The sequence below is a fragment of the Corvus moneduloides genome, chromosome 10, assembly GCF_009650955.1.
Source record: "Corvus moneduloides isolate bCorMon1 chromosome 10, bCorMon1.pri, whole genome shotgun sequence".
Taxonomy (NCBI): domain Eukaryota; kingdom Metazoa; phylum Chordata; class Aves; order Passeriformes; family Corvidae; genus Corvus; species Corvus moneduloides.
This window is the reverse complement of record NC_045485.1, coordinates 19,896,857-19,920,403: the sequence shown is the minus strand read 5'-3', so window position 1 is coordinate 19,920,403 and position 23,547 is coordinate 19,896,857. Positions and strand designations below refer to the sequence as shown.

General features: G+C 37.4%; 1 protein-coding gene across 12 annotated transcripts in view; it reads left to right on the top strand.

Annotated features, from left to right (window-relative positions):
- The window catches only part of ATP11B (ATPase phospholipid transporting 11B (putative)), a 65,506-nt gene that overhangs the window by 25,760 nt on the left and 16,199 nt on the right, over positions 1-23,547 (top strand). For 5 of the 12 annotated variants that reach the window (XM_032120200.1, XM_032120194.1, XM_032120193.1 and 2 more), the window contains exons 9-30: positions 1,348-1,412; positions 1,964-2,045; positions 2,990-3,140; positions 5,130-5,327; positions 5,604-5,762; positions 6,058-6,230; positions 6,621-6,689; positions 7,609-7,682; positions 7,768-7,871; positions 8,025-8,206; positions 8,932-9,135; positions 9,408-9,561; positions 12,216-12,318; positions 12,562-12,707; positions 13,511-13,570; positions 13,874-14,001; positions 14,858-14,996; positions 16,828-16,851; positions 18,260-18,325; positions 18,610-18,713; positions 19,346-19,511; positions 23,324-23,409. In XM_032120200.1, coding sequence (XP_031976091.1) covers positions 1,348-1,412; positions 1,964-2,045; positions 2,990-3,140; positions 5,130-5,327; positions 5,604-5,762; positions 6,058-6,230; positions 6,621-6,689; positions 7,609-7,682; positions 7,768-7,871; positions 8,025-8,206; positions 8,932-9,135; positions 9,408-9,561; positions 12,216-12,318; positions 12,562-12,707; positions 13,511-13,570; positions 13,874-14,001; positions 14,858-14,996; positions 16,828-16,851; positions 18,260-18,325; positions 18,610-18,713; positions 19,346-19,511; positions 23,324-23,409 — 2,637 coding nt within the window. The remainder of the gene's footprint in view (positions 1-1,347; positions 1,413-1,963; positions 2,046-2,989; positions 3,141-5,129; positions 5,328-5,603; positions 5,763-6,057; positions 6,231-6,620; positions 6,690-7,608; positions 7,683-7,767; positions 7,872-8,024; positions 8,207-8,931; positions 9,136-9,407; positions 9,562-12,215; positions 12,319-12,561; positions 12,708-13,510; positions 13,571-13,873; positions 14,002-14,857; positions 14,997-16,827; positions 16,852-18,259; positions 18,326-18,609; positions 18,714-19,345; positions 19,512-23,323; positions 23,410-23,547) is intronic. The other 7 variants (XM_032120197.1, XM_032120196.1, XM_032120190.1 and 4 more) reach the window with 2 other exon arrangements.

The window sequence follows — 23,547 nt, the reverse complement described above, 5'->3', positions numbered from 1 at the left end:
TTTAAAAGGAGTGTGAAAAAAGTAATTGCAAGTTCTGACTACTAGTGGAGCTGTATCTTCTGTCTGTCAAAGGTAAACTTGCCTGGTCTGTGCTGCACTGATTCAGGTTTGGTATTTTGGGTTTGTCGGACTGGTTTTACAAAATTGAACTCAGAAATATAAGTCATGTTTCTTATATGAAAATTTTAAATGCTCAAGCATTTAGTTGCTTTTAGTTCATATTTTCAGTTGAAGTTTGAGTCTAGCCTAAAATACTAACAGATGCATGTTTAATTTAAAGAATCCATCATAATCTGTGTGTGTAATTGGTACACATGGTATTTGTGATGGTAACTGTTACATTTGCAGTAACACTTAAGTTAAACGTTTGACTGTGGGAGGTGGGTTGTGGGTTTGGCTTTGAGGTTTTTGAATAACTTCAGATTATACTTTCAAAGGAGCTTGAAGTTTAAGAGCTTTGTTTATATAATAGTGATCATGGCCTGCATGTGGCACAGCTAAAGGAAAAGTAGGGTAAACCCAAGGGCTTGTGTGCCAAAGCACTTTGCATATGAACTTCTAATTCTTTTGCTTCTACCCAAAATGTCAATCTGGCCAGTGCAGTTGTTAAATTTCTGCTTTCATTTCAAATAGTGGCAAAAATACTTCTTTTTTTTAATTTCAAACCAACCCTGCTGGCAGTTTCTAAAGATGATGCAGCTTCTGCAGTAGAACATACGGTTCTAACCTTATATTAACCTTGTTTCTAACTAGACCCTTATTTTCACAGCACTGTTTGCAGTGAACTTAGCCAAAGAAATGAATGTGTTATTGTATTGTGATACATGTGAGGAAAAAACATTACGAAATTTTACCTCCTGTGTTAGGAAACAAAATTTGCACTCCTGTGGTGCTGTCCATCTAATTGTTTGTTTCTTTGGTATGAATAGCTTTTGAACTTTCTAGATCATTTCAGTCTGACAGAGGGGTAGGGGATTGGTAGATTAGCCAAACCTAAAGCAGCACTTTGGGAGCACTGTGAACTCAAATGGGTTCACTGCTTGCTTCCCAAGTAACTTGTGGGTCTCTCTGAACCAGCCATTTGGAATATTTAGCCCCCTCAATAATTATGGGATATGGAACAGTGGTGGGGGAGTATGGCAGTGACCAAAGGAAACATGAAAAGAAACAGAGAGCTCTGTGGAGATGTGTGGGAGGTGTGGTGAAAGGGGTAAGATGACTGATGGAGTTGCTGCATTGGGAATTTGTAGGGGATGTAGGACAGCTTTGCATAGGAAACTGGATTTCAGTAGTTCTCGAATACAGAACAGCTGATGTTTACATGCTGATATGTCTATTTCTTTTTAGACCTCTTGGGCCTGAAAGTCTCTTACTTCGTGGAGCAAGATTAAAAAACACTAAAGAAATATTTGGTTTGTAGACATCTAAATATTTAAAGAGTATTCTCTTAAAGCGTGTTGATGAACTGTGTTTTAATTCTACTTGCACTGAAGAAATTGTAATAATCTTGCTGACTGTTACCTGAGGGGATATGATTATAGATGAAAGTAATGATATTACACTGAAGAATCTCTAAGGGTATAAAGTTCCAGCTCTGCTCTGTGAAAATATTTGAAGTGGTTTGATAAAGGAATAACTTAACTTCAATGGATAAATGACTGTTCTTACTGTTACCTATTGTTCAAGGTTTTCTCCTGAGATTTACCATGCTGATTTCCATAAAATACGTATTGAAGAGCAGTACAGTCATAGTAATGAACACTGTTAAAGTAGGTGTCAAAATTACTTCAGTAGTACTGTTTTACTATAGAAGAGTATTGCAAATAGTACAAAATACTGTCTCATAGTAAACACTGAAGTAGTACCACCTTTTGCTTTTATCCTATATCTCTCAAAATGAAAAATTCTGCAAATTGTATTTATGCAGAAAATGAAATCTAACTCTTCCCCCCTTCCTTCCCAGGTGTTGCTGTGTATACAGGTATGGAGACAAAGATGGCATTAAATTACAAGAGTAAATCTCAGAAACGGTCAGCAGTAGAAAAGTATGTTTATTTTCTAATATCTCTCTTTTTTGTAGAACTTTAACTTAGTTTTTCCTCTGTAATCTTAAAACCCTGGTGGTCTCATCATTAAGTTGTAGGCAAAGAGAAGAGAGTGTTAATTGCCTTGCCTTGCAGTAGGAAGCTATAAAGATAAAATCCATTTCTTGATATTTCATCCTTTAGTAGTGTACAAATTGGAAATACCCAAGCTTGCTCCTTGTTGCAGGATAGGTGTTAGTATGGTAGATATTTATATTGAATCTCATGATTTATTTTAAAAGGAAAAAGAGTCCTGATATGTTTCCTTTATTCCAGTTACTAAAAATCTGAGAGAGCCCCCTGGCATTCTTGTGCAAATGTGGGATTGATTATTCCTCTATAGCTACATACAAACAACAAACATACGTGCAAACTTAACTGTAGTGTGCACAAGAGAAGTTCAGTTACCAAAGGAGGGCTGGAAGGATGGTCTGGCTATGGCTGGTTACTGAACACAGAGGCAGGTGTGACTGTATCCTGCTGTAGGCTGGCCTGAGTTAAATACTCAGCTGCCCATGGCAGTGCTCTTCCAGCTGGGGAAAAGGTGCAGCCATGGGTTTCTGCTGTGCTTGTTTGTAATGCCTTCACAGCCTTGCAAGGTCCTCAGGGAAAAAGAGAAGATAAGTCAGCCCCACTAGTCTGGGACTGCAGGTGTGACACAAGTCAGGTGTTGGGGTGTTCCTGCACATTAATCTAGTCTTCATATATCTTAGATGTAGAATTTCTTTCCCATTCTGTTGCTTGCTTGTCACATAGAAAGTTTATATCCATATCAAGCACAGGATACACTTTTTAAAAAAGGTCCGACAAGGTTTTGATCAAGTCATGTAACCACAATGTGTCAACAGATTAAGTAAAACTGAAGTTGCTTGCTTTTTTTTTTTTTTTTTTTTGCCTCTTTATAGGTCCATGAATTCCTTTCTGATTATTTATCTAATAATCCTCCTCTTTGAAGCCATTTTGAGCACTATTTTAAAGTATGCATGGCAAGCTGAAGAGAAATGGGATGAACCTTGGTATAATGAAAAAACAGAGCATGAAAGAAACAGCAGTAAGGTAACTTAGTTCTGCCCAGTTGTGTATCTGAGGAACACTCAACCAGTATACACTCGATGTAATGTATATTATGTGTCTATTCGGTGTGTAACCACCACATGATCCATTTGCCAGTCTGTGTGCTGTTGTCTCAGTGATTTTTGAGAGAGTTAGTCCCATGTAGCCTCACCATTGTGTAGAAATATTTCTATCTCTGTTACTGGTTGAACTTTTTCTTCCTTTTATTAAAAGACCAAGCTTTTTGAAAATTTTTGAAAAGGCTTTGTTAGGACATATTTCTGATGGTCTATGTTCTAGTTATTGTTCTTTAGGATGTCTTTTGTCATTCCATAAAGGAAAAGAGGAGGAGAATGGCTGTTCTTATGTATGTTCTATTGCAGTGATTTCACACTTCAGGAATTTTGTACGTTCTGTGATGTTGGGATGGTTTGGGCAATTTCGTAAGGCTGTAATTTTGCTCAAGCTCCTGCTTGCCTTCTCAGTTCTTTTTAAGAGGGTGAAGGGATACTTTAAAGTGTTTCTGAAATCTGTGGTTCTGAAAAGTGTCTCTTTTCAATTAGTCTGTATTTTTCTGTGTTCTGTTTAATTTTTTATTTCTGTATGAGTCTACCTTTGTCCGAAGTATTTCAGGGGCTTAATTTGAAATAATTGCTATGCAAGTTGGTCTAGCCTGTGGAGTTTTTCAGTTCTGAATAGAACAGGGATAAGTATTTCCTCAATCTTTCCATTCCTTTACCTTTGCCATCAGGAATGTAGAGAGCCATATCTGTTTCTGCAGTGTCATTCTCCTTCTGTCATGTCTTTGTTTTTCTGTCTGCCATGTTGACTTCCACAATCTGCTTTGCATTTCTCAGCATGCTGGCATCCTTACTCAAAGTGCTTTCCATCTCCTCCTGTGTGTGCAGATTATTCCTTTGCCATTGCTGAAGAAACTCTCTAACTTAAGTGATTGTCGCTACTTCTCTTAGGTGAATTACTGCTCACACTTTCTATCTGTCTTCTCTGGTTTAGTTTGGAAGATCTCTTTAGGCACAGAACTTGCTGAGTTTTTGTCAGCTACTTTAATTATTTATTAAATACTGACAGCAGTGCTCCCTAATGAGGGAGAACAGACATTATTTAACTTTGCAAATTGTTGACTACTTTTACGCTTCCTTTATTTAAAATGTTCTCCTGCACCAATATCTGGTGGAGTTAAAAGAGGTGGCCTGGTTTTTGTCATCTCTAATCTCTTGCTCAGTATTCAAGTGTTGGTAAGAGTCTTCCCAAAGTACAATTTAGATACTGAGTTTGTTGTGCAGATGAAAAAGAGACTGTAGTGTTGCATTTTAGAGTTTGTTAAAATTATCATACCTAGTAAAGAGAAGTTTCTATCCTGTTACATAGGTGTTTGCCTGGAATGTGTGTGTGGAACACAATGATTTGAAGAGGCATAAAAGAAATCCCTTTCTTTTCGTGTTGTCTGGATCACTCAAGTCACTGGGGAATGCCAGCAGACAGGAGCCCTCTTGACTTTGCTGTCCTGAAACAACAGAGTACTTGCAGATTCCTCTGGCAGCATGGAAAATCACTTGTTTGCCTCACAATTCAGGGTTCTGTAGAAAAGCTTTTATGAATCATGCTGTTTGATGGAATGGGGAACACATTCGTTTTTCAGACCAAACTCTTTCAGAGTTCAAAATCAGAATCACCATGACAATTAGTATTAATTGGCAGCCCTCCTGACATTCAGTAGAGAGATAAAAATTAATGAACTTGTGAATTGAAACCTCCAGTCACAGCTTAAGGCAGACTTTTTGCATCAGTGTGAAGGCGTGTTACTGGGGCAACCTGCAAATGCCTGTGTTGTCTCTCTCATGTGTACGTGGGACTTGGGCTTCTCTGGCTCTCCCAGTTTGTCATTTTTCATGCATATTGAAGCCTAATTAAGTCACCATGTTTCACCTGATCACTGTGGTAATCTTCATGTTTTGTTTTTTTCTATTGTAGATTCTGAGGTTTATTTCAGATTTTCTTGCTTTTCTGGTACTTTACAATTTTATCATACCTATTTCACTCTATGTGACTGTTGAGATGCAGAAATTTCTTGGATCTTTTTTTATTGGCTGGGATCTTGACCTCTATCATGAAGAAACAAACCAGAGAGCACAAGTAAATACTTCAGACCTCAATGAGGAATTGGGACAGGTAGAGTAAAAAATATGTTGTCTGTTGGGTTTTTTTAACCTATTTTCTACTTAGTTTTCAGTACTAAAGTCTGTTATTGCAGACTTTTTGTTACCTGTGATTTGATTTCTGATTAATTTTAAAATAAGGTACAAAGATGTGATGGCAGAAGTTAAAATTCTTATATGATTTAAAAAATGTGTATAATAGAGTGTGAGTGGATATTATTGTATCTTTTTTCTTCTAACAAGTACATGCGATTCCAAGTCTGGGTTTTTTTGTTTTATTTTATAAAAGGTAGAGTATGTGTTTACAGACAAAACTGGTACATTAACTGAAAATGAGATGCAGTTTCGGGAGTGCTCCATTAATGGCATAAAGTACCAAGAGGTCAATGGTAAACTAACTCCAGAGGGATTTTCTGAAGATTCTCCAGATGGAAATAGGCATGGTTTGGTAAGGCTCTTTGGTTTTCCCATCATTAGTCATCCTAGATGGAAAGTGTTTTATTTCAGAGAAATATTCTTGTACCATTAACATAAAAAAGACAAGCACCAAACATAAATCAGAATTTCTGAATAGTTAGAAGCTTTTAAGTGTTAATGAACAAATAATATTTATTAAACATGTTGAGATGTGATTATTAAATATTAAATGCTTGACAGATTTTTAAGTAAAAACATTTTATTAAGTGTGTTCAAAACTGTGTTGTTATGTAAATGTTACAAATCAAGTTTTTTCTTTCTTACAGGTGAAAGAGGAAGAGCTCTTCTTGAAAGCAGTTTGTCTGTGTCATACAGTGCAGATCAATGCAGATCAGACAGATGGTGCTGATGGTCCCTGGCATGCCAACGGAATAACATCCCCGTTGGAATATTACGCTTCTTCACCAGATGAGAAGGCTTTAGTGGAAGCTGCAAGCCGGTGAGCAGCCCTGCCAGGACTGTCTGAGACAGGATCTGCCTGCGAGGGCAGGCTGTCCATGGGGAGAGATGGCTCAGGACATTGGTGAAGCCCAGGGCCTGGCACTGACACTTTACTGGGAAACCATTCAAATGTGAAATACACAACCCCCTAGGTGTATTATAAAGTGATGATTTGAAATATTTATGAAAATACTTGAGAAAATACAGTGGTCAGAGTATGATGTGAATAAAATACTGCAGAAATGGGCATTCTTATTTTGCCCTAGAAGCAGAGAAGAGTAATGGGGTGTAAGAGTCTCTCCTTTTTTTCCCTGCCATCTTCCCATCCCTCCATTAATAGGCATTTTGTCTAAAGTGATAATTAAATGTATATTTCCTTTACTTTTAGGGTTGGAGTAGTATTTACTGGAATTAGTGGAGACAATATGGAAGTAAAAAGTCTTGGAAAACCAGAGAGGTATTTGTTTTTATTCCTTGATTATTTTGAAGGACAGAACAGTAGTGAAGATTAATGTAATGTTCTCCTCTTAATCCTCTCTGTTCATAAGCAAACCTTGCCTTTCCACAGCGTGCTCTGTTTAATGCTTTTCCCTTGATGTCTTCAAGACACCTTGCATCTTATTCCTTACCAATTGTAGCTGAGATGCAAGAATTTTGTGTGAGTTACTCTGTGTAGGTGTGTGTTGTAACAGTTTGTATCTTTACCCATTCCTCAAAGGTTGAGACTGTAGCAGAGTTGGGAAACTGAATTGCTTATTCAAGCCTTGTTTCAGCTCTAGAAATTCCCAGAATCAGTCTCATCAGTGCATAATCTAATTAGATATTTTAAACTTTCCCAAAATGAGTACAAATTATCGGTAACTGTGTAACTCCTTTTACCCATCTGATCTGTGTCAGCTAGTTGGCAGTACTTTGAAGTTAAATGTCTAAAATTAATTTTCTAAGCTAGTGGTAACATAACAAAAACTAGTCCCCTTACCAGGGCACACACACTTTTTTTGACAGTGAAGATTTTTTACAAATGTCAGAAACAAAATACAGTTTCCAAAGTTATACTTGAAGTAACAACAGAAGGATGAAGAAATAGATAAGAGCTGTTTGTAATCTCCGAATGTCAAGTTAGTATTCAGGAAACTATTCCTGTTGGTAGAAGAACCTTTTATTCTTACAGAATGGAGTTAAGCATATATAAACTGATAAAAAACAATGAACAGTGTTATTCAGTAGTGGTAGCATTGCTTTCAGAGTTTCTGTATAAAAATGACACTTTGAGGAAAGGTCTGTGGTGTAAGAGTCTATTTATAAGTAATTGTCTTTGGAAATTTATTTCTAAAAGTATTTTCTTCCCGTTCCTTCTTTTAAAACACAAAATACAGGTATAAATTGCTTCATGTTTTGGAGTTCGATCCAAATCGCAGACGAATGAGTGTCATTGTAGAGAGTCCCTCAGGTAGGTGATCACAAATTGCACAAGCAGCACTTGAGAGCTTCCTAAATGGCATTATTTTTAATTTTAGTTCTATTTGACTTTCTAGGGGAGAAGCTTTTGTTCACAAAGGGAGCAGAGTCTTCCATTCTTCCTCGTAGCAAGAGTGGAGAAATAGACAAAACAAGGATACATGTGGATGAATTTGCTTTGGTAAGTGTATGTGCTTGCCCAGCTCCCAGCCTCAGCTGATCAGAAGGAAATTCATGCAGTATGAATTGTGACTTGTAGTGAAAAAATTGCTGGTGACATCTTCTTAGATGGAAATCTTGTCTACTCTGAATGTAGTCTTTTATTTTCTCACAGAAGGGCCTAAGAACTTTGTGCGTGGCCTACAGAAGATTCACACCGGAGGAGTACCAGGAAATTGGCAAACGCCTTCATGAGGCCAGGACTGCCTTACAGCAGCGGGAAGAGAGATTAGCAGATGTGTTCAACTTCATAGAAAGGGATCTGGAATTACTTGGGGCTACAGGAGTAGAAGACAAGTATGCAGTGGAGTTACTGCTCTCTACGCTCAAACCCAGCGAGTTTAGGATTTATACCTGAAATACGAAGTGTGAAAAACTCTCCCACTATGACCAAAAGTTCTGTGCTGTTCTTGTTTAGTATATTTACCTTTGGATTGAGGCACATTCAAAACAAAACTAGTACCAACTGATTCTTTTATAATAGCAATGATGCAGTGTGTGTTGCATCAGGAGAGTTTTCATGTATGTGAAATGGAACAATTGCAGTAAATATTTAGTGTGGCAGCAAATTCCTTGGGAAAGCTTCTACACACAGCTCCTTTGCAAAGCATTCTGCTTCTGCTTGTGCTCTGTAGGTCACAGGGTGTGTTGCACACTGAAGTGAGCACATGGGGCATGAGAAGCTTTTCGTGCACCACAGTAGCCAGGAATTACTGTGGACTGTTCTGAAGCTTCTCAAGTGCAATGATGGTGCCTAGTTTAAATCAAGATATGCTTATTACAAGGTTTTGATCCCTTAGCGGGATTGAAGTTTAGTTTTTGTTTCATCAAGGCCTTTGTTTTGTTGCTGATAGCAGAATATCATCTGCCAGACTATGATTCTCTGACGATACATGTAACATTGGAAAGGGAGACTTAACTCACCATGACAGTGGGGTTACAGTGGTAACATGGAGTTACAGTGTGAGCTCTTTTGTTTGTAAAGTGTTCAGTTGGTTATTTAAGATTTTTCTTGTTTCTAGACTGCAAGAGAAAGTCCAAGAAACTATAGAAGCCCTCAGGCTGGCTGGTATCAAAGTGTGGGTGCTCACTGGAGACAAGCACGAAACAGCTGTTAGTGTCAGTTTATCCTGTGGACACTTTCACAGAACCATGAACATCCTTGAGCTTGTGCAGCACAAGTCAGACAGTACCTGTGCAGAACAACTGAGGCAGCTAGCCAAGAGGTAAAATACCTGACATGTCACTATCTCAGTGATGATCTTAGCTTGGGTTGCTTTCATTTTTAAATTTTATGGCAGTCTCTTTGATGCATGTGCCAAACAAAGAAGTTGCCTTTTAAAAAAACTATTTATTAATATAAAAACAGGCTGGAAGAAGCAGTCTCTCTGACAGATTAACTCCTTTGCTTATTGTCTGGCCAACAACATAATTTATAGCAAAATTGGAATTTTACTGTTAACACCAGTACAAAGTCAACATTTTTGTCCCCAAATAGAATAAAGGAAGACCATGTTATCCAGCATGGACTGGTTGTGGATGGGACCAGCCTCTCTCTTGCACTCAGGGAACATGAAAAACTGTTCATGGAAGTTTGCAAAAACTGTTCTGCAGTGTTGTGCTGTCGCATGGCACCCCTTCAGAAAGCAAAGGTAAGTGAGAGTGTAATCAGGATTGCCTTTGAAGTATTTTTATTATGCTTTGAAGAGGCAAGGATTTCTGAAACGGTTTTGTTTGTTTGTCTGACCTTTTTTGACTTCCGAATCCTTGTTAAATTCAGTTGGTGTGGAGTAATTTGCTCGGAAGTTTCTACATGTGTGTTTGAAAATTTGCAAGTGAATGGAGAAGTCAAAATACTGCCCCAAGCTCATCTTTATTCTGCCTCGAGTGTTCAGTAAGGCAGCATCTCACCTGATCACCTGCATGCTTTTGCCTTAGCTGCTCCATCACTTCTCCAAACCAAAAAAGCTGCATTGAAAATTTGTGAACCTGTAAGGAGCAACTGTGCTTCTCTAAATTCTTTTAAAATACCCAAGTTTGAGGAGGAAGTAAAAGGGAAGCCAAGACCTAGTCTTCAGTAGAGGTTTGCCTTAATGCTCTCATCTAATACCATTTTTCCTTCACATGTACTGAATTTTACTCAAATACCTGTTGGATGAGATTCAAATTCAGATTTTGTGATTTTTTTTTTTTTTTTTTTTTTTACTCCAGAAAGCTAAGCTATGAAGGACTGTAATATTCTTTCCTTTTGAAGTTTTCTCTTCATGAAAAGGCATCTCTTTACCTTAAAGCACTAGGAAACTGTTCTGTGAGGTACTAGATGTGCAAGAGGGCAGGCTATTTTACTGTAGCTTTTTTACCTGTTTTGAGGTCACTCTTCCTGCTTCCAGCATTTAGCCAGAGTTCTAATGTAGTCTTTAGAATCAAATCAGTATAGAACTGTTCACCTGGTATAGTGCTAGTTTCAGTAAAATGTTAAAAGGAAGTTGTAGCTACACAGAGTAAACCAATCTGTTGGATATGTCCAGTCTGTACATTCTTTTAGCTGAAACTTTTGCCATCCTCTTTCTTTAAGGTGCAGTTACTTGTCAGTGTCAGGTCCTTGTTCTTATTTTGTCATTTAACTTGATTTATGTTTTGTACTGCTTTCCTTAATTCCTCTCCTCTCCAGCAGATAATGGATATTATTTCCTGTCTTGAGTCATGAAGTACAGTAAAATGTAATTTTGATAGCAGTGACTTTTTAGTTTCAAACATTGAAGTATATAAATGACCAAGACAAATGCCATACAACTTGAAGTGCAGGGAAGTTTAGTCTAGTCTAGCACATGATTTTTTGCTGTAGGCAGCCTTTTTGTAAGGTTTATTCCAAGATTAAGCTGGAACTCAGCTTAATATTTCCTGCATCTTTAATTATAATGAGTGTTAATGTATGGTTAGCAGTCTCACTACTAATTTTGGTATGTTTTATGACTCAAAACCTTTTTTAAACATCATCATGTCAGTCCTTTGGAGCTGCTGCCAATTGCTGCTGTTAAAATTTGCCAGAGGATTTGCCTTGACCTTTTCACAGAGATGGTTGTCTGTCTAAATTACCCAGGCCTTGGGGATCTTCAGAGGACTTATCTGGGCGATGTCCTGCAGCCTTGTTACCTCTCTGGGGCTGATTCCTAGGATCTAATGCTAAATGTACTTGAAATAATTACCCCTTAGGAATGGGGAACCTTTAAACATGAATATTAATACCTGCAATTAGGGAATGTATTCCCACAATCAGGTGGATTTCTCTGGGCTGGGGGCTGTGTTTCATCACTGTTGTGTTCCTCGTGTGAAGTGAATTCCCACTCCTGTGAATCAATGGCCCTGACACTGTCAGCTACGACTCAATTACTCCAATACAGTTTTTTGTGTCTGCTTAACCTCATGCAGTTGCTTCATTGGTATTTCCACTTTGGGGTTTCTGGAACTTGAGGGGGGAAATGTTTTTCATACATATTTATTTTCTTGGTTTGGGAAAACCTCTTGATCTGCATTCATACCTTTGCCTGCAGCCCTTTTACAAGTGAATTAGTGAAGCTTCTGTCTTAAGCTAGAGCTCTGTGGGAGGTTAATGAATCACTAATTCACCTTAACCAAAAACCTCATCTAACTCCTCTGTGTTTAGAATATTATTGACACTTACATTGAAGATCTGATACCACTGCTCCTCTTCTGAGTATTTTAGGGCCTTGCATGTCAACAATTTTTTCCCTCATTCTGTCATATTTTCTTGTTTCTTTGTCAGTTGAGAATACCCCTTGGTGATAATGAAGTTGCATTAGAAAGAAGCTATTTTCCTTAATAACAGTGTATTGATCTTTTAGCTAATGCATTTGCTTTTTCAAATTCTTCTTTCACCTGGATTAGTTCCATTAATTATAAATATGAAGAATCTGGGTTATTAAAGGGCACTAAAATTGTATTACTCAGTAAGTAAATTTTCAGTTCCAAATGTGACTTGACTTGACTTTGTTTTGTATGATAAAGCTCCAAACTAAGAGTTGTAAAAGAGCGATGAAATAAGAACAGGAAAATAGGCTCAAGGCAGATAAAATATTTAAATCAGGCTTGTGCTCCAAAAAAGGCAGCTTTTCTAAAGAAGGAATTAACATATGCATGTGATATGCCAAAGATTTTTTTTTACCCAAACATGCATGTTCATAAAACATATTAATTATATCTACAGATATGCAGCTAACTGAGATACTTGGGAATTGGTTTGTAGGTAAACTGTCTAATCTGAGAGTGTTTCATTTTCTTTTTCCAGGTAGTTCGACTGTTAAAAACCTCTCCAGAGAAGCCCATAACGTTAGCAATTGGAGATGGTGCTAATGATGTGAGCATGATCCAGGAGGCACATGTTGGCATAGGTAACTTGATTTTGTCAGAAGCAATAGAGGCTTTTTAATATTTGAAGCAGCATCAAATGAGCTTTTTCGTTTAGATGTAAGTGTGAGAATTAATGTCTTCTTTTGCAACAGAAAGCAGCTGAAGTCCTTACAATGTTGAAGTGCGAGAAAACAGAACTGTAGCTTTAGATGTATGTTGTTGGGTTTTTTAAATTTGAGTTTTTGTTATACTTAACCTGTTTTGTGTTTTTTTCCCCCAAACAGGAATCATGGGCAAGGAAGGAAGGCAAGCTGTAAGAAATAGTGACTATGCAATAGCACGGTTTAAATTCCTCTCCAAGTTGCTTTTTGTTCATGGGCACTTTTACTATATTAGAATAGCAACCCTTGTACAGTACTTTTTTTATAAGGTGAGTTTTTTTCCCCAGTAAGAAATTTTTTTCAGATCTGAGATTTTTGTCAGGATCAGGTTAAATATCTTTGTTCAAACATGTTTTCTGGGCTTTTTTATTTTACATTTTACAACCAAATGCAGTAGTTTAACTATGAAATTTTTCAGTCTTTCCACCTAGAAATAGGCTTTAGGTACCACAGTGAGTTTGTCTAGGCCGAGAGGCAGATGTGTTTGTTTTCTCAAGGCAGGGCTTTTGGTTGGTTGGTTGGTTGGGATGGTTTTGGTTTTTTTTATTTGGTCATCAGTTTTCATAACAAGTCAAAACTCACCATCTTCATGGAATTTTATCTGGGATTTCAGCTTTAGCTCCCAAGTCCCTTTTTATTTCCTTTCATTTAAAGGCAATAGCATGGTGTTATATTTTGGATTCTGCTTTGTTTGCTCCCATGCAACAAACTCACAATGAGCAGGGCACAGTTTTCTTGAAAGAAATGTGGACTCTATTTTAATTCTTAAAAAGGAACTGAGGGGAAAATGAATGGATTTCTTCTACTTTAGTACTATTTAGACTCCATAGTGAGATGTGCTCATCAAGCACATATAATTAAGTTCATACTTTTCAGGTTCGTTGTCCAAAGGACAAACAAACAAAATATGCTCTCAAGCAAAGCATATTGCTTTACTTTGCCAAGCAAAATGCTGAAATGCTTTACGCTCCTCCTGTGTATTGTTATCAGCTTGTAAGAGTTAGCAATTTCTTTTAGGGCTGTGAGGCATGTACTGAGGATTAACTATTTCCTTCACTTGTCTTTATTTCAGAATGTGTGCTTTATTACACCACAATTTTTATATCAGTTCTTCTGTTTGTTTTCACAACAAGTAAGTACTGCATGCCTTACATCTTGGTAAATGTCTGTGAAACACTTGGGGTCCCTAATTAAGAAAATAGGAAAGAGTGACACGAGGATCAGTAGAGATGTTACACTTAGCAAATGCCCAGCTTCATTTTCTGTATTTGATAGCTGATGTTATTAGATTGTTATATGAGTACAGCTGTTTTCCTAACTAGCAAATTCATGTAAGTAATCAATCTTGCTGCTATTAGTGTGCTGATAAATCTTAATAAATACAAACACTTTCTGTCTTTCTGAGAAATAGAATATGTTTTGCTTTCCTTTGCAGACGCTCTATGACAGTGTATACCTGACTTTGTACAATATTTGTTTCACTTCCCTGCCTGTCCTCATCTACAGTCTTTTTGAGCAGCATGTGCACCCGCATGTATTGCAGAGTAAACCTGTGCTCTACAGGTACGTATGTCCTGCATCCATTCCCACAGGGGCACATCCTGAAAAGCAACAGTGGCATCTGCACAACTCTGGATTTGCTATTAGCCATTTATACAATATTTATCTGTAATTTAGGTGGTTTTAGTAGCTATCTTGATGAGGAAGAATTGAAGCTACATAGTTCTCATCCTGAAAGTTAATTTAAAGGAGTATTTTTAGAGAAGTGTCTTTTTTATGTTAGCCATGTTAAGAGTGGAAGAGCATTGAGCACTTGGTCAGCTTACATGATTGGCAGCCTTCCCCTCCATTACATGTAGGAGGTGAAAATCACTCAGACAGGAAAATGAAAAACTAGGACACCATGGTTTTGGGGAATCACCACAAAAAAGTCCTTTACTAAGAGTAGAAGTGATTTCCTGTAGAATTAGATGTCCTCCCAGTGGTAGCATGTTGCACTGCATACTGCTTTTTGGAGAAAAAAGTAGATATTTTTGTAAAAAAGAGATGTCTCTCTGATGTTTCTCTTTTTGTAAAGGTCTTTTAAAGCAGAGCAAGGGGTAAGTATCAGGAGATGTGGATTTTTCTTCCTCTTACAGTTCCACCTTCAGGAACAAGAATTCTAGTTTGTGCTATTCTGAATTTGACCCATTAGAGACCCTTGCCATTAGTGACCTCTGCTTCAAGCAGAGCCAAATCATGAGAGCTCAGAGTTCTTTTCTTGCCCGTGATTTATGTATTTTTTTCATATGTCAGCATTTGTTAAATGTGTCTCAGTGCAGTTGAAAGTTACATTTATTCAGAGAAGTAGCAGTCATGCAGTGTGGATCGCTGATGGTTATAGGCAGTGTGAAATCCAAAATCTGTTTTGTTTCTGCAGAGACATCAGTAAAAATGCCCATTTGGGGTTTAAACCATTTCTTTACTGGACCATCTTGGGCTTCTTCCATGCATTTGTTTTCTTTTATGGCTCATATCTTCTAATGGGAGAAGACACTTCTCTGCTGGGAAACGGCCAGGTACAATATCATAAGTGTTATTCTACCATTGTATTTTTGGTGATATTTCTTCATTTTCTTTAGAAAAATCCTCCTGTGTCGGAAAAATTTTGGTTTTATGAACTACATAATTATCAAAGATTCTTTTTCAGTATTTGTGTATGCTCTCAAGAGTAACATTTCTTAGTATAGAAATTGTAAGGTGTTGTCAGAAAGCATATGTCCCTGAAAAACATATCTTTCAAGGTAATAGGTGTATCATGGCTGTCTTAAACTTCGTTGTATTTTGTAAACTGTTTTTGTCAAAATCGTATTTCATAATTTCAGCAAATGAGAATTTATATTCATTCATTCAAATCTCATTTTGAATTGGACTTAATTGCAGTGTCAAGCAATGGTTTCTCTTCAGTAACTGTTATAAAGTTAGGCTGAAACTTGACAAAAGTGTTAAAGCTTCTCCTGAAAATATATTATTTGGATTACTCAGAATGTTTTTTTAATTTAGTGGTGCAAGCTGCTTTTAAATTATGCTTTTTATTCAATAAATATTTTTAAGACTATAACTTAATGAAATCATTAAATACTAATTTGACACTTTCTGTTTTAAAGATGTTAAAATTCACAGGAAGAATCGTTTACAAAAAAACTCTAAAGCTTGAATGAAACCATTACAAGTCTGTTTCGTTATTTCCCCTGGTTCTGAGTTAGTTAACTCAATTTAGAACAATTAGATACTGATTTTCCTTTGTTAAACATGGGTAGTAATGGGAAAATACATTTGCTTCTCATTATGCCATTCTTAATACTGGCATGAAGAACTTGCCAATTCTCATAGCACTTGGCAGAGTTGCAAGTTATGGCACAAGGGACAAAACCAGCATCCTGCTGAATTCCCAGGGGTCACCTGGTGCCAGGGAGTGGGCGTGAGCTCAGGAAGTTTAGTCAGAAATACAGTGATGTATGGAAAGTGAACAGAATGGTCCTGAGGGGCTGCAGGCTGAGCTGGTGGTTGGCAGCCTTCCTGTGGAGGGAGGAACAGTGAAGGGGGAATGGTGCAGCCACCTGGAGCACTCCTTCCATCATCAGATATTTGATGAGAATGTTAAAATACTTGTGCTTTAGACTAAAACATCTCTTTCCAGCTGAGGTATGAGTGTGTCCTCTCTTGTCATTTGTTACAAGCTGTGGGATTTGAAATTCTTGTCAGTTGTAAAGGTCCTTCAGGACTCTTGTAATGAGGTAATTTTAGACTATGAATCAGTGCCTGTGGTACATTCATCTTCAGTTGTCAAAGCACCTCACTTCAAAATTGCTTAGTAAATGTCCACAGGGCAGGAAGAGACTTCTTTCATTGTATTTAGTAACAACTGTTTGGTTTGGGGAATTGGCAGCTCCCTTTAGCTTCTCATGTGATATGACTTCAAATAAATTCTAAGACTTTCCTGATTTTTTTAGTTACTCTGCCTCTCTGTATTTGCTAAATGGTGGTGATTAGAACTGGTAGAACTGTGTTGCAGTGAAGTATCTGCATTGCATAAAGTTTCTTGCAAACTTAATGTGTGCCTGGAAAAGCCAAAATTAAGGGCAAGAGGATTTTGTGCACTGCTGAAGTGCTTTCTTAATAAGTCCTCAAGAAGTGATCACCTGTAAAGATCTGTGATACAGGGTAGTGTTAGTGCAAGGCCTCACGTTTCCATTCCAAGTTCTCAGTTCAGAGCACAGCAGAACAGGAGGGATTGTAAATAATTTGTTAATGCTGGTGCTTTGTTAGGCTTACCTCAACACATTGTGCAACTACTTGATCTTTTAGTTCTTTTTTCTCCCCCCTTTTTCATGCTGTGCATGTCGTCAGATATTGAAACCTAACAGGCAAATGGTAAGAGTTTAGAAGAGGAGGAGATACAAAATATTGTATCTGTTACTTCTTAGGATTAAAGGATGCAGCATCCACAGTGTAAATGTTCAAAAATAAAATGGTGGCAAGAACCTGTTCATGTTTTGTGTTCTAACTCTGTGACCATTGAGAGCAGCGTTAGCAAAGACACTTTCTTTCACAGGTCACTCAGGAGAAGAAGTTTAATTTTACTTTTAAGATGAATATTGCAGCAGTTCACAACAAGCACATTACTTGTCAACCATTACTGTTGGTGGGACAAGTAAATCCAAGGCTTCAAGAAGGCATGTTATAACAAAGATCTTTAAAATTATCAGTAAATCCAGACTCATGGCTGCCTCAGTTTTGTACCTTGTATATAGATGAGAGAAGCAGTTGTGAGATCTGTCCTCAGGCTGTTGGGATGTTTTTGTCAGAGCTCTGTAACAAGAACTACAACTGTGTGAATCCCAGTTCCGAGCCCCTGTGCTCTACTGACACATCAGCTCTAGGATGACCCTGACTGCCTCTCTGCATGTGGTCCCTTCCTCCTTGCTTGCTTAGTCTGCTACCAGTAAACACAGAGTTGAGGATTCAGTCATTGTTCAGTTTGTCAGTGGCAAAACCAGCTGTGAAATAGCAACATCTTCCCTGTGGTCCCCCAGCTGGTTCTAGGCTGGACCTGGTGTAGAATGGCAGTTCTGAGTAGCATGTGCATAGATAGATACAACCTCAGCATCCCTGCTTGGTTGTCAGAGCTGAGATTTTATTGTTGTAGACCTTGTTCAGAGTTTTGATAGTTTAATTTATGTGCACAAGAGAATACGAAAGTGACAGATTTTAGTGTTTCAGAATTGAAGCTTAATTTTGTGTTTATTAGCCTTGAAACAAAGTGTCTTTTCCTTAGAATTTTCTAAAATACAATGGCACCATTATTTTTGAATTGTAGAATTGTGCTTGGGGTTAAAAGTGAACCTTCATTTGATGCTGCATGTTTAAAATTATCTGGAAGTGTTTAAACTCAAAAGTGTTTTGCACTTAAAGTGAATACCTTCCACACAATGTTTCCTTTCTATGGACGCTTATAATTAATTGATCAAATTGGTATCTTCATTTCCTATCATTTCATATTACTGTTTTGGCCTTTTTTTTCCATATTTCATGTAGCTTTTGTGGTGATTTGTTTTGAACCAAGAAGAAAGATGACTTGTGGGTTGTTAATTTTGCTCTTATCACAAGCTGTAGTTTTTCTAGTAGTTTGTGTTGTATCCTCCTTGCTTTTTTCATGATGATTACTTGTCACAAGCTTATGTCTTATTTCTTTAGTGTAGCTGACTTGAAAAGATTCCTACTGTGAATGCTCTTAATAATATTTTTTTCTTCCATGATTTTTGCCTTGCCATTTTCTTAGATGTTTGGGAACTGGACATTTGGTACTTTGGTCTTCACCGTTATGGTTATAACTGTTACGATGAAGGTATGATATTACTCCGACTGCTCTCTGTGTTTGGATGAATAGGCAAATATGCAATAAAGGAATAATTTAAAATTTATTCAAAAGTTATTGATTCTTGAGGATTCCAGATAAGTGACTTTTACGTTTAGTTGCAACAGTGGTTGAAATTTTTCTTTAGTTTTTTGTGTGTTGCAACAATATTTATTGTTTGGGCTGAAAGTTCATAAGTGTGTTCTGACTGGTATTTATCATTTTCTGTGAAGTGAGTGGAAAACAGAAGCTCATGGAAGTTATCTTTGTTTTAGATGGCACTAGAAACTCACTTCTGGACATGGATAAACCATTTTGTTACTTGGGGATCCATTGTATTTTATTTCATATTCTCCTTGTTTTATGGGGGAATTATCTGGTAAGTGATTCTTTTGTTTCCCCCTTTTTATTACATGTAATTTTGATTAAGCTAAAAAAACCACTGAAATACTATTTTCTACCATCTTGCTCTGAATTTTATGACAGGTTTGTGGAAAAAGATGTTTTAAACCTAGACTGGCCACTTGCTTTTGCTGATTGAAAAATTCAAGCAGTGCTGCTTTGCTGTCCTGTGCTCAAGGACCCACAGTACCTGACTCTGACAGCCTGTGACTGTAAAGGCATTTTTAAGAAGTAAATAGGTGCCCAAAGGTGCTATGTAGTAGTTAAATAATTGCAACAGAAATAAAGATGCTGGGGTTTGAATCAGTAAAGTGAAGCATTTTTGCTTGTAGTTTGGAGTCTGGAGGGATAGGATGGTGATTGATTCTCTGCAACTCAATTTAAAACTATATCAGAACCTTTTCCTCCGAAGTTCAGTACTCTCTTTCCCTGGAGTTTATTTGCAGGTCAGGTCCAACAGGTTGCTGAATTCTACATGGACATGGTGCAGTTGTGACTCTGTATCCTGAGTCTCACTGCTTGATGTAAAGTAAGATACTCTTGAGACAGCCTGTGCTGTACTTGTTTCTAGAAGTTTTTTAGTAATTGCCACTTCTTTTAACTTTTCAGGCCATTTTTACATACCCAGGATATGTACTTTGTATTTGTTCAACTGTTGTCAAGTGGTTCTGCTTGGTTTGCCATAATCCTCATAGTAGTTGCTTGTTTGTTTATTGATGTTGTGAAGAAAGTGCTGTACAGACATCTGCAACCAACAAGTACTGAAAAAGCTCAGGTAATGTTACGCTTTTGTATCCAACTTGACCAATAGTTACCCTCTTACATTGCTGTCATGTTTAATGCAGAGAAGTGTTCTCATTTTGAAATACACTTGTTAATTTAAAATCACAAAAGTGAGGACACCATTTTACAAGGCAGTAATGTTTATGTTTAAGTAATTGATAACAAAAAGAATAGAATTATTTATGAAGGGGTCACTCAGTCTTTTGCATCTCAGCTTGCTGCTGTATGAAAGGATCATACTGTGCATTTTTATACTGCTTTGTAGAGGGTAACTTACTTTTTTCCTAGGCATTAGAAGTATTAGAAGCTGCCACTGTAATTGGCACTGAATAGTTCTTAAAATGTGATGGAAACAATAATTTTAAAAATTACTTTAGTAAAACTTGTTTTAATTAGTATTTCTTAAATCTCAGTCATTTCATATGCTATGCATTTGATTGTTGATTCTGTAATTAAAGCTAATTACCCATGTGGCGGTTTCCCAGATTCATAGACAAGGTCTAAAGTTATGCTGTGGTAATGGAATCTCTCTTCTGCCTGACACAGGCTACAAAACAATCCTTTAAATCATTCTGTTGAGATTAGGCTGTCTTTTAGGTAAATATCTCATCTCTGTTTGAGGGTTTTCTTTTTAGAGACAGTTATGGAGAAGTCACCCTGACCTATTGTTCTAGTAGTGACTGCCTCTCTGGTTTCAGTTTTCAACATTTTATCTTTTTGTACTTTTTCTGCTAACCTGAGAAGGTTTCTATTACAGTTTTTGTTTTATTCACAGTTAGGTTTGTGACCAAGTTAATTTTAGCACTGGTAGGTAGATTGGACTTGCATCTTCTGTCAGAAAGGTTCTTTTAGAATCTTTTCATCATTCTTGTGTTCCTCCTGTAATTTTCACCATTCTTCAACCTCATCTTGAATTTTGGATTTCACCAGTGGACACAGTATTTCCAGCACAGCAGACATCAGTGCCAAGTATGGAAATAATGAGTCCCCGTTCAGATTACAGAATAACATACATCAATCACCTGTTGTCTTCTGCTTCTTCTACATCTGCAGGTGGTGATTAATTTCCTTCAGGTCATTGATGAGAAGTCAATTAGCATAGGGCTAGAAACAGTGAAAGTGAATGAAGGACCCAGCTGTCAGAGATATCCCATGCACAGTTGCAGCCTGAAACCTGTTAGCAGTTTCTGTCCATCTGTGTGCCATATTAATTTTGTAATGTCCTAATTGCTTAATGGAAATGGCACTGAGCTCTGTGCCATACAGAACTCCTGACTGCACTGCATCAGTGCTGTTATCTTCAGCATTGAACCTTGTCATTACTTTAATGTAAGTGCACGTTGATTTGCTTAAATTATATCACCCTTCTATTTTGTGTGGTAGAAAAAAATCCATGTGAGACGTTCTCTTCATTTGTCTAGGATCAGCATCATGCTGACAAGCCTACTGCTAGCCAAAATACCCCATTAGTCCCTTTTCAGAACTGGAATATTGGCTGCTTTTTCCTGTCTTGGAATTTTTAGCTAAAAGCTGTGGTAAATAACCAATGACTTTCAGAAGACTGTTCAGCTAGACCTGATAAGACTCTGGATTGCACATTACTGCACTTCTTGGATTAGAGTGTCTATAGGCAATGATACCTACCTATCTTTTTTCCCCCTTCAAAAGCTAGTGGCAATATTTATCAAACATTCCCTTTCCTTCCTTGTTGTACATCAGCTGTTGCTGTCTGGCAGTGTATTGGGGTGGTTCTTGAGGTTTTCATGTTCTTGAAGTGCTTGAGTTAAAACCCAAAAATCCATATGTTTTTTTCCTGCCTTTATCCATATACTTCCTGCTGCATTCTCTTGCTTTAGGAGTCCTTTCTAAAGAATTTTTGGGTTCAATTTGCTTCCATTACAGCTGTGCTGTCAAGGACACAGTAGGGCCTCTTATTTTTAAGAAGGAATCTTGATGAATGTCTAATACCTTTCCTGTGGCTATGGCTTGATTCCTGGCCATGGGGATTTTGCTTTGTACATCTCTTTTAGTCAATTTTTTTCTTATTTGCTTTCTACTTTGCATTTGACAGAGTCACCATTGAGTCTCTATTTACCAAAATACTGTCTTTTTTCTGAAAATTCTTAATTCCTGATGCTGCAAAGTCAAGGTGTCTGAAATGGGATTTGACCGGAAATTCTTCAGCAGCCAATGGTTTCTCTTTGTGTGTCTGATAGTGAAATTATAGTTAAAAATGTATTTGCAAAAAGGTGGCACCTCCTTGTTCCTTTCTTGAGGTTAAATCTGCTTTTAATGAGACAGTCAGCTCCACTGGATTTCATTCACTGTTCTTGCAGTGAGGAAGTAGATGTAACTGAAGAGGAGCAGATGATCAGCTTAGCACATTTGTTGTCAAGAAGTGACAGAATGCTTCTTTTACGATCATACCTCATCATTTGTGTTTAAAAATCCTGGTAAATATTTGTCTTTCTGTTTCCAAGCAGAGGAAGAGACCGACTTTCAGATAGAAAGGGTTTGGAGAATGTCTTTGTCCTAAATGCTGAGGGTGATGACTGATGCTAGAGACTTCTGTGGAAGTCATTGAAGGAGTAAATATGGAACTTTGTATACTGTCCTTTTAAATTATTTTTCATAGTGTAAGTGCACCCTCTGTATAACTGAATATTTTTAATCATTCATTTTTAATTGTAGGACTACATTAGTATATTTTCATATTGGGGGAAAGAAAAAGCTTGATTTACAGTTACTGTGGTTTTGTCATGGCAAGATAAATTGTTACATGACCTAGTTCCTTGTTTTTAAATTGCAGCTATTTAGGTTATTTGTTTCTGTTTGCCATCATTTAAATTCTAAAATCTTCCCAGCAGTAGTGAGCAAAACACAGGTTTTTCAGCTGAAAATGCTTGCTCCTATTGTTTTAATTTTTCAGAAATTGTTTGTGTGTGACCTACCCGACTTAGTGCTTTGAATTCACTCTATCTGTAGGAATCTGCCTTACCTTGATTTTATATCTTTTTGTTAGTAGGAAGTGATAGCATTGAGAGTGAGTTTGCCTCTGATCTGTTAGATGTTACATGTAGCTAAGTTACTCATAAGAGAGCAGAGAAATTCAACTGATATGAGAGAGAAATTTGATAGGCTTTTACATGTAAATATTGTTCTGGCACAGCAACTTAAATCTCAGTCGTCCATTTTGGGAAACTAAAAATTAAAAATTTGGCAGGCAAGCATGAGTTGACTTTTTATAGAGAATGAGCTTGGTTAATTTTACGTTCCTTAATGCACTTAAGGTGAATGTGTGTTACTTCATTTTATGTTAGTTTTGCTGGGTTCCAAGGGTTTTTTGCTGGCCTAAAGAAAAGCTGTCTTATGTTTCACTTAGGTCAGTTGCCCTGAAGTAGCTTGTGGGCAATTTCTCAATATAGGTCTGTTACAGAATCCTACAGGAGGAATTGGACAGTAAGGTAAATGTGAATCAAAATATAAATCTCTGGGTAAAGATAAATCACAGCACTACTGAGGGGAGAAAGCAATACAGAATAAAAGTGTCTGGTAAAGCACAGATGTAAAAGTGTGTAGGCCTTTTCTCTCAGTATGAAAGCAAAGGTACTTTAAGAATGGTCCTACCAAACAGTGACTGGCTGTGATGATCCCAGGAGCTGTCTTGAGGGTACCAGACTTGTGTTCTGTATATGATGTGTATTCCACTTAAATAACAATGTGTTGTCCTGTGTCTTTCTCTCAGAAAATTACTGCTGCTACTTACTGACATGTATGTTCCATCCCTTCTCTGTCCAATTGTAGATGTACTCCAACAGAGTTGCTTTAAGTGACGAGTTCATCGCACTGCAGCCATTGTCCAGGGCAAGGAATCAGCTGAGCAAAATTAGGTAGAGTAGGAGGGACAGTTCCTCATCAACTCTTATGCATGCTCAAGGTGAACTAACCAGTGCTGAGAGAGATGGGAAGAGGCATGAATATATATTAGTGGGGTGAGAGGGCAATACCTCTAGTGCAGAAACATTCAG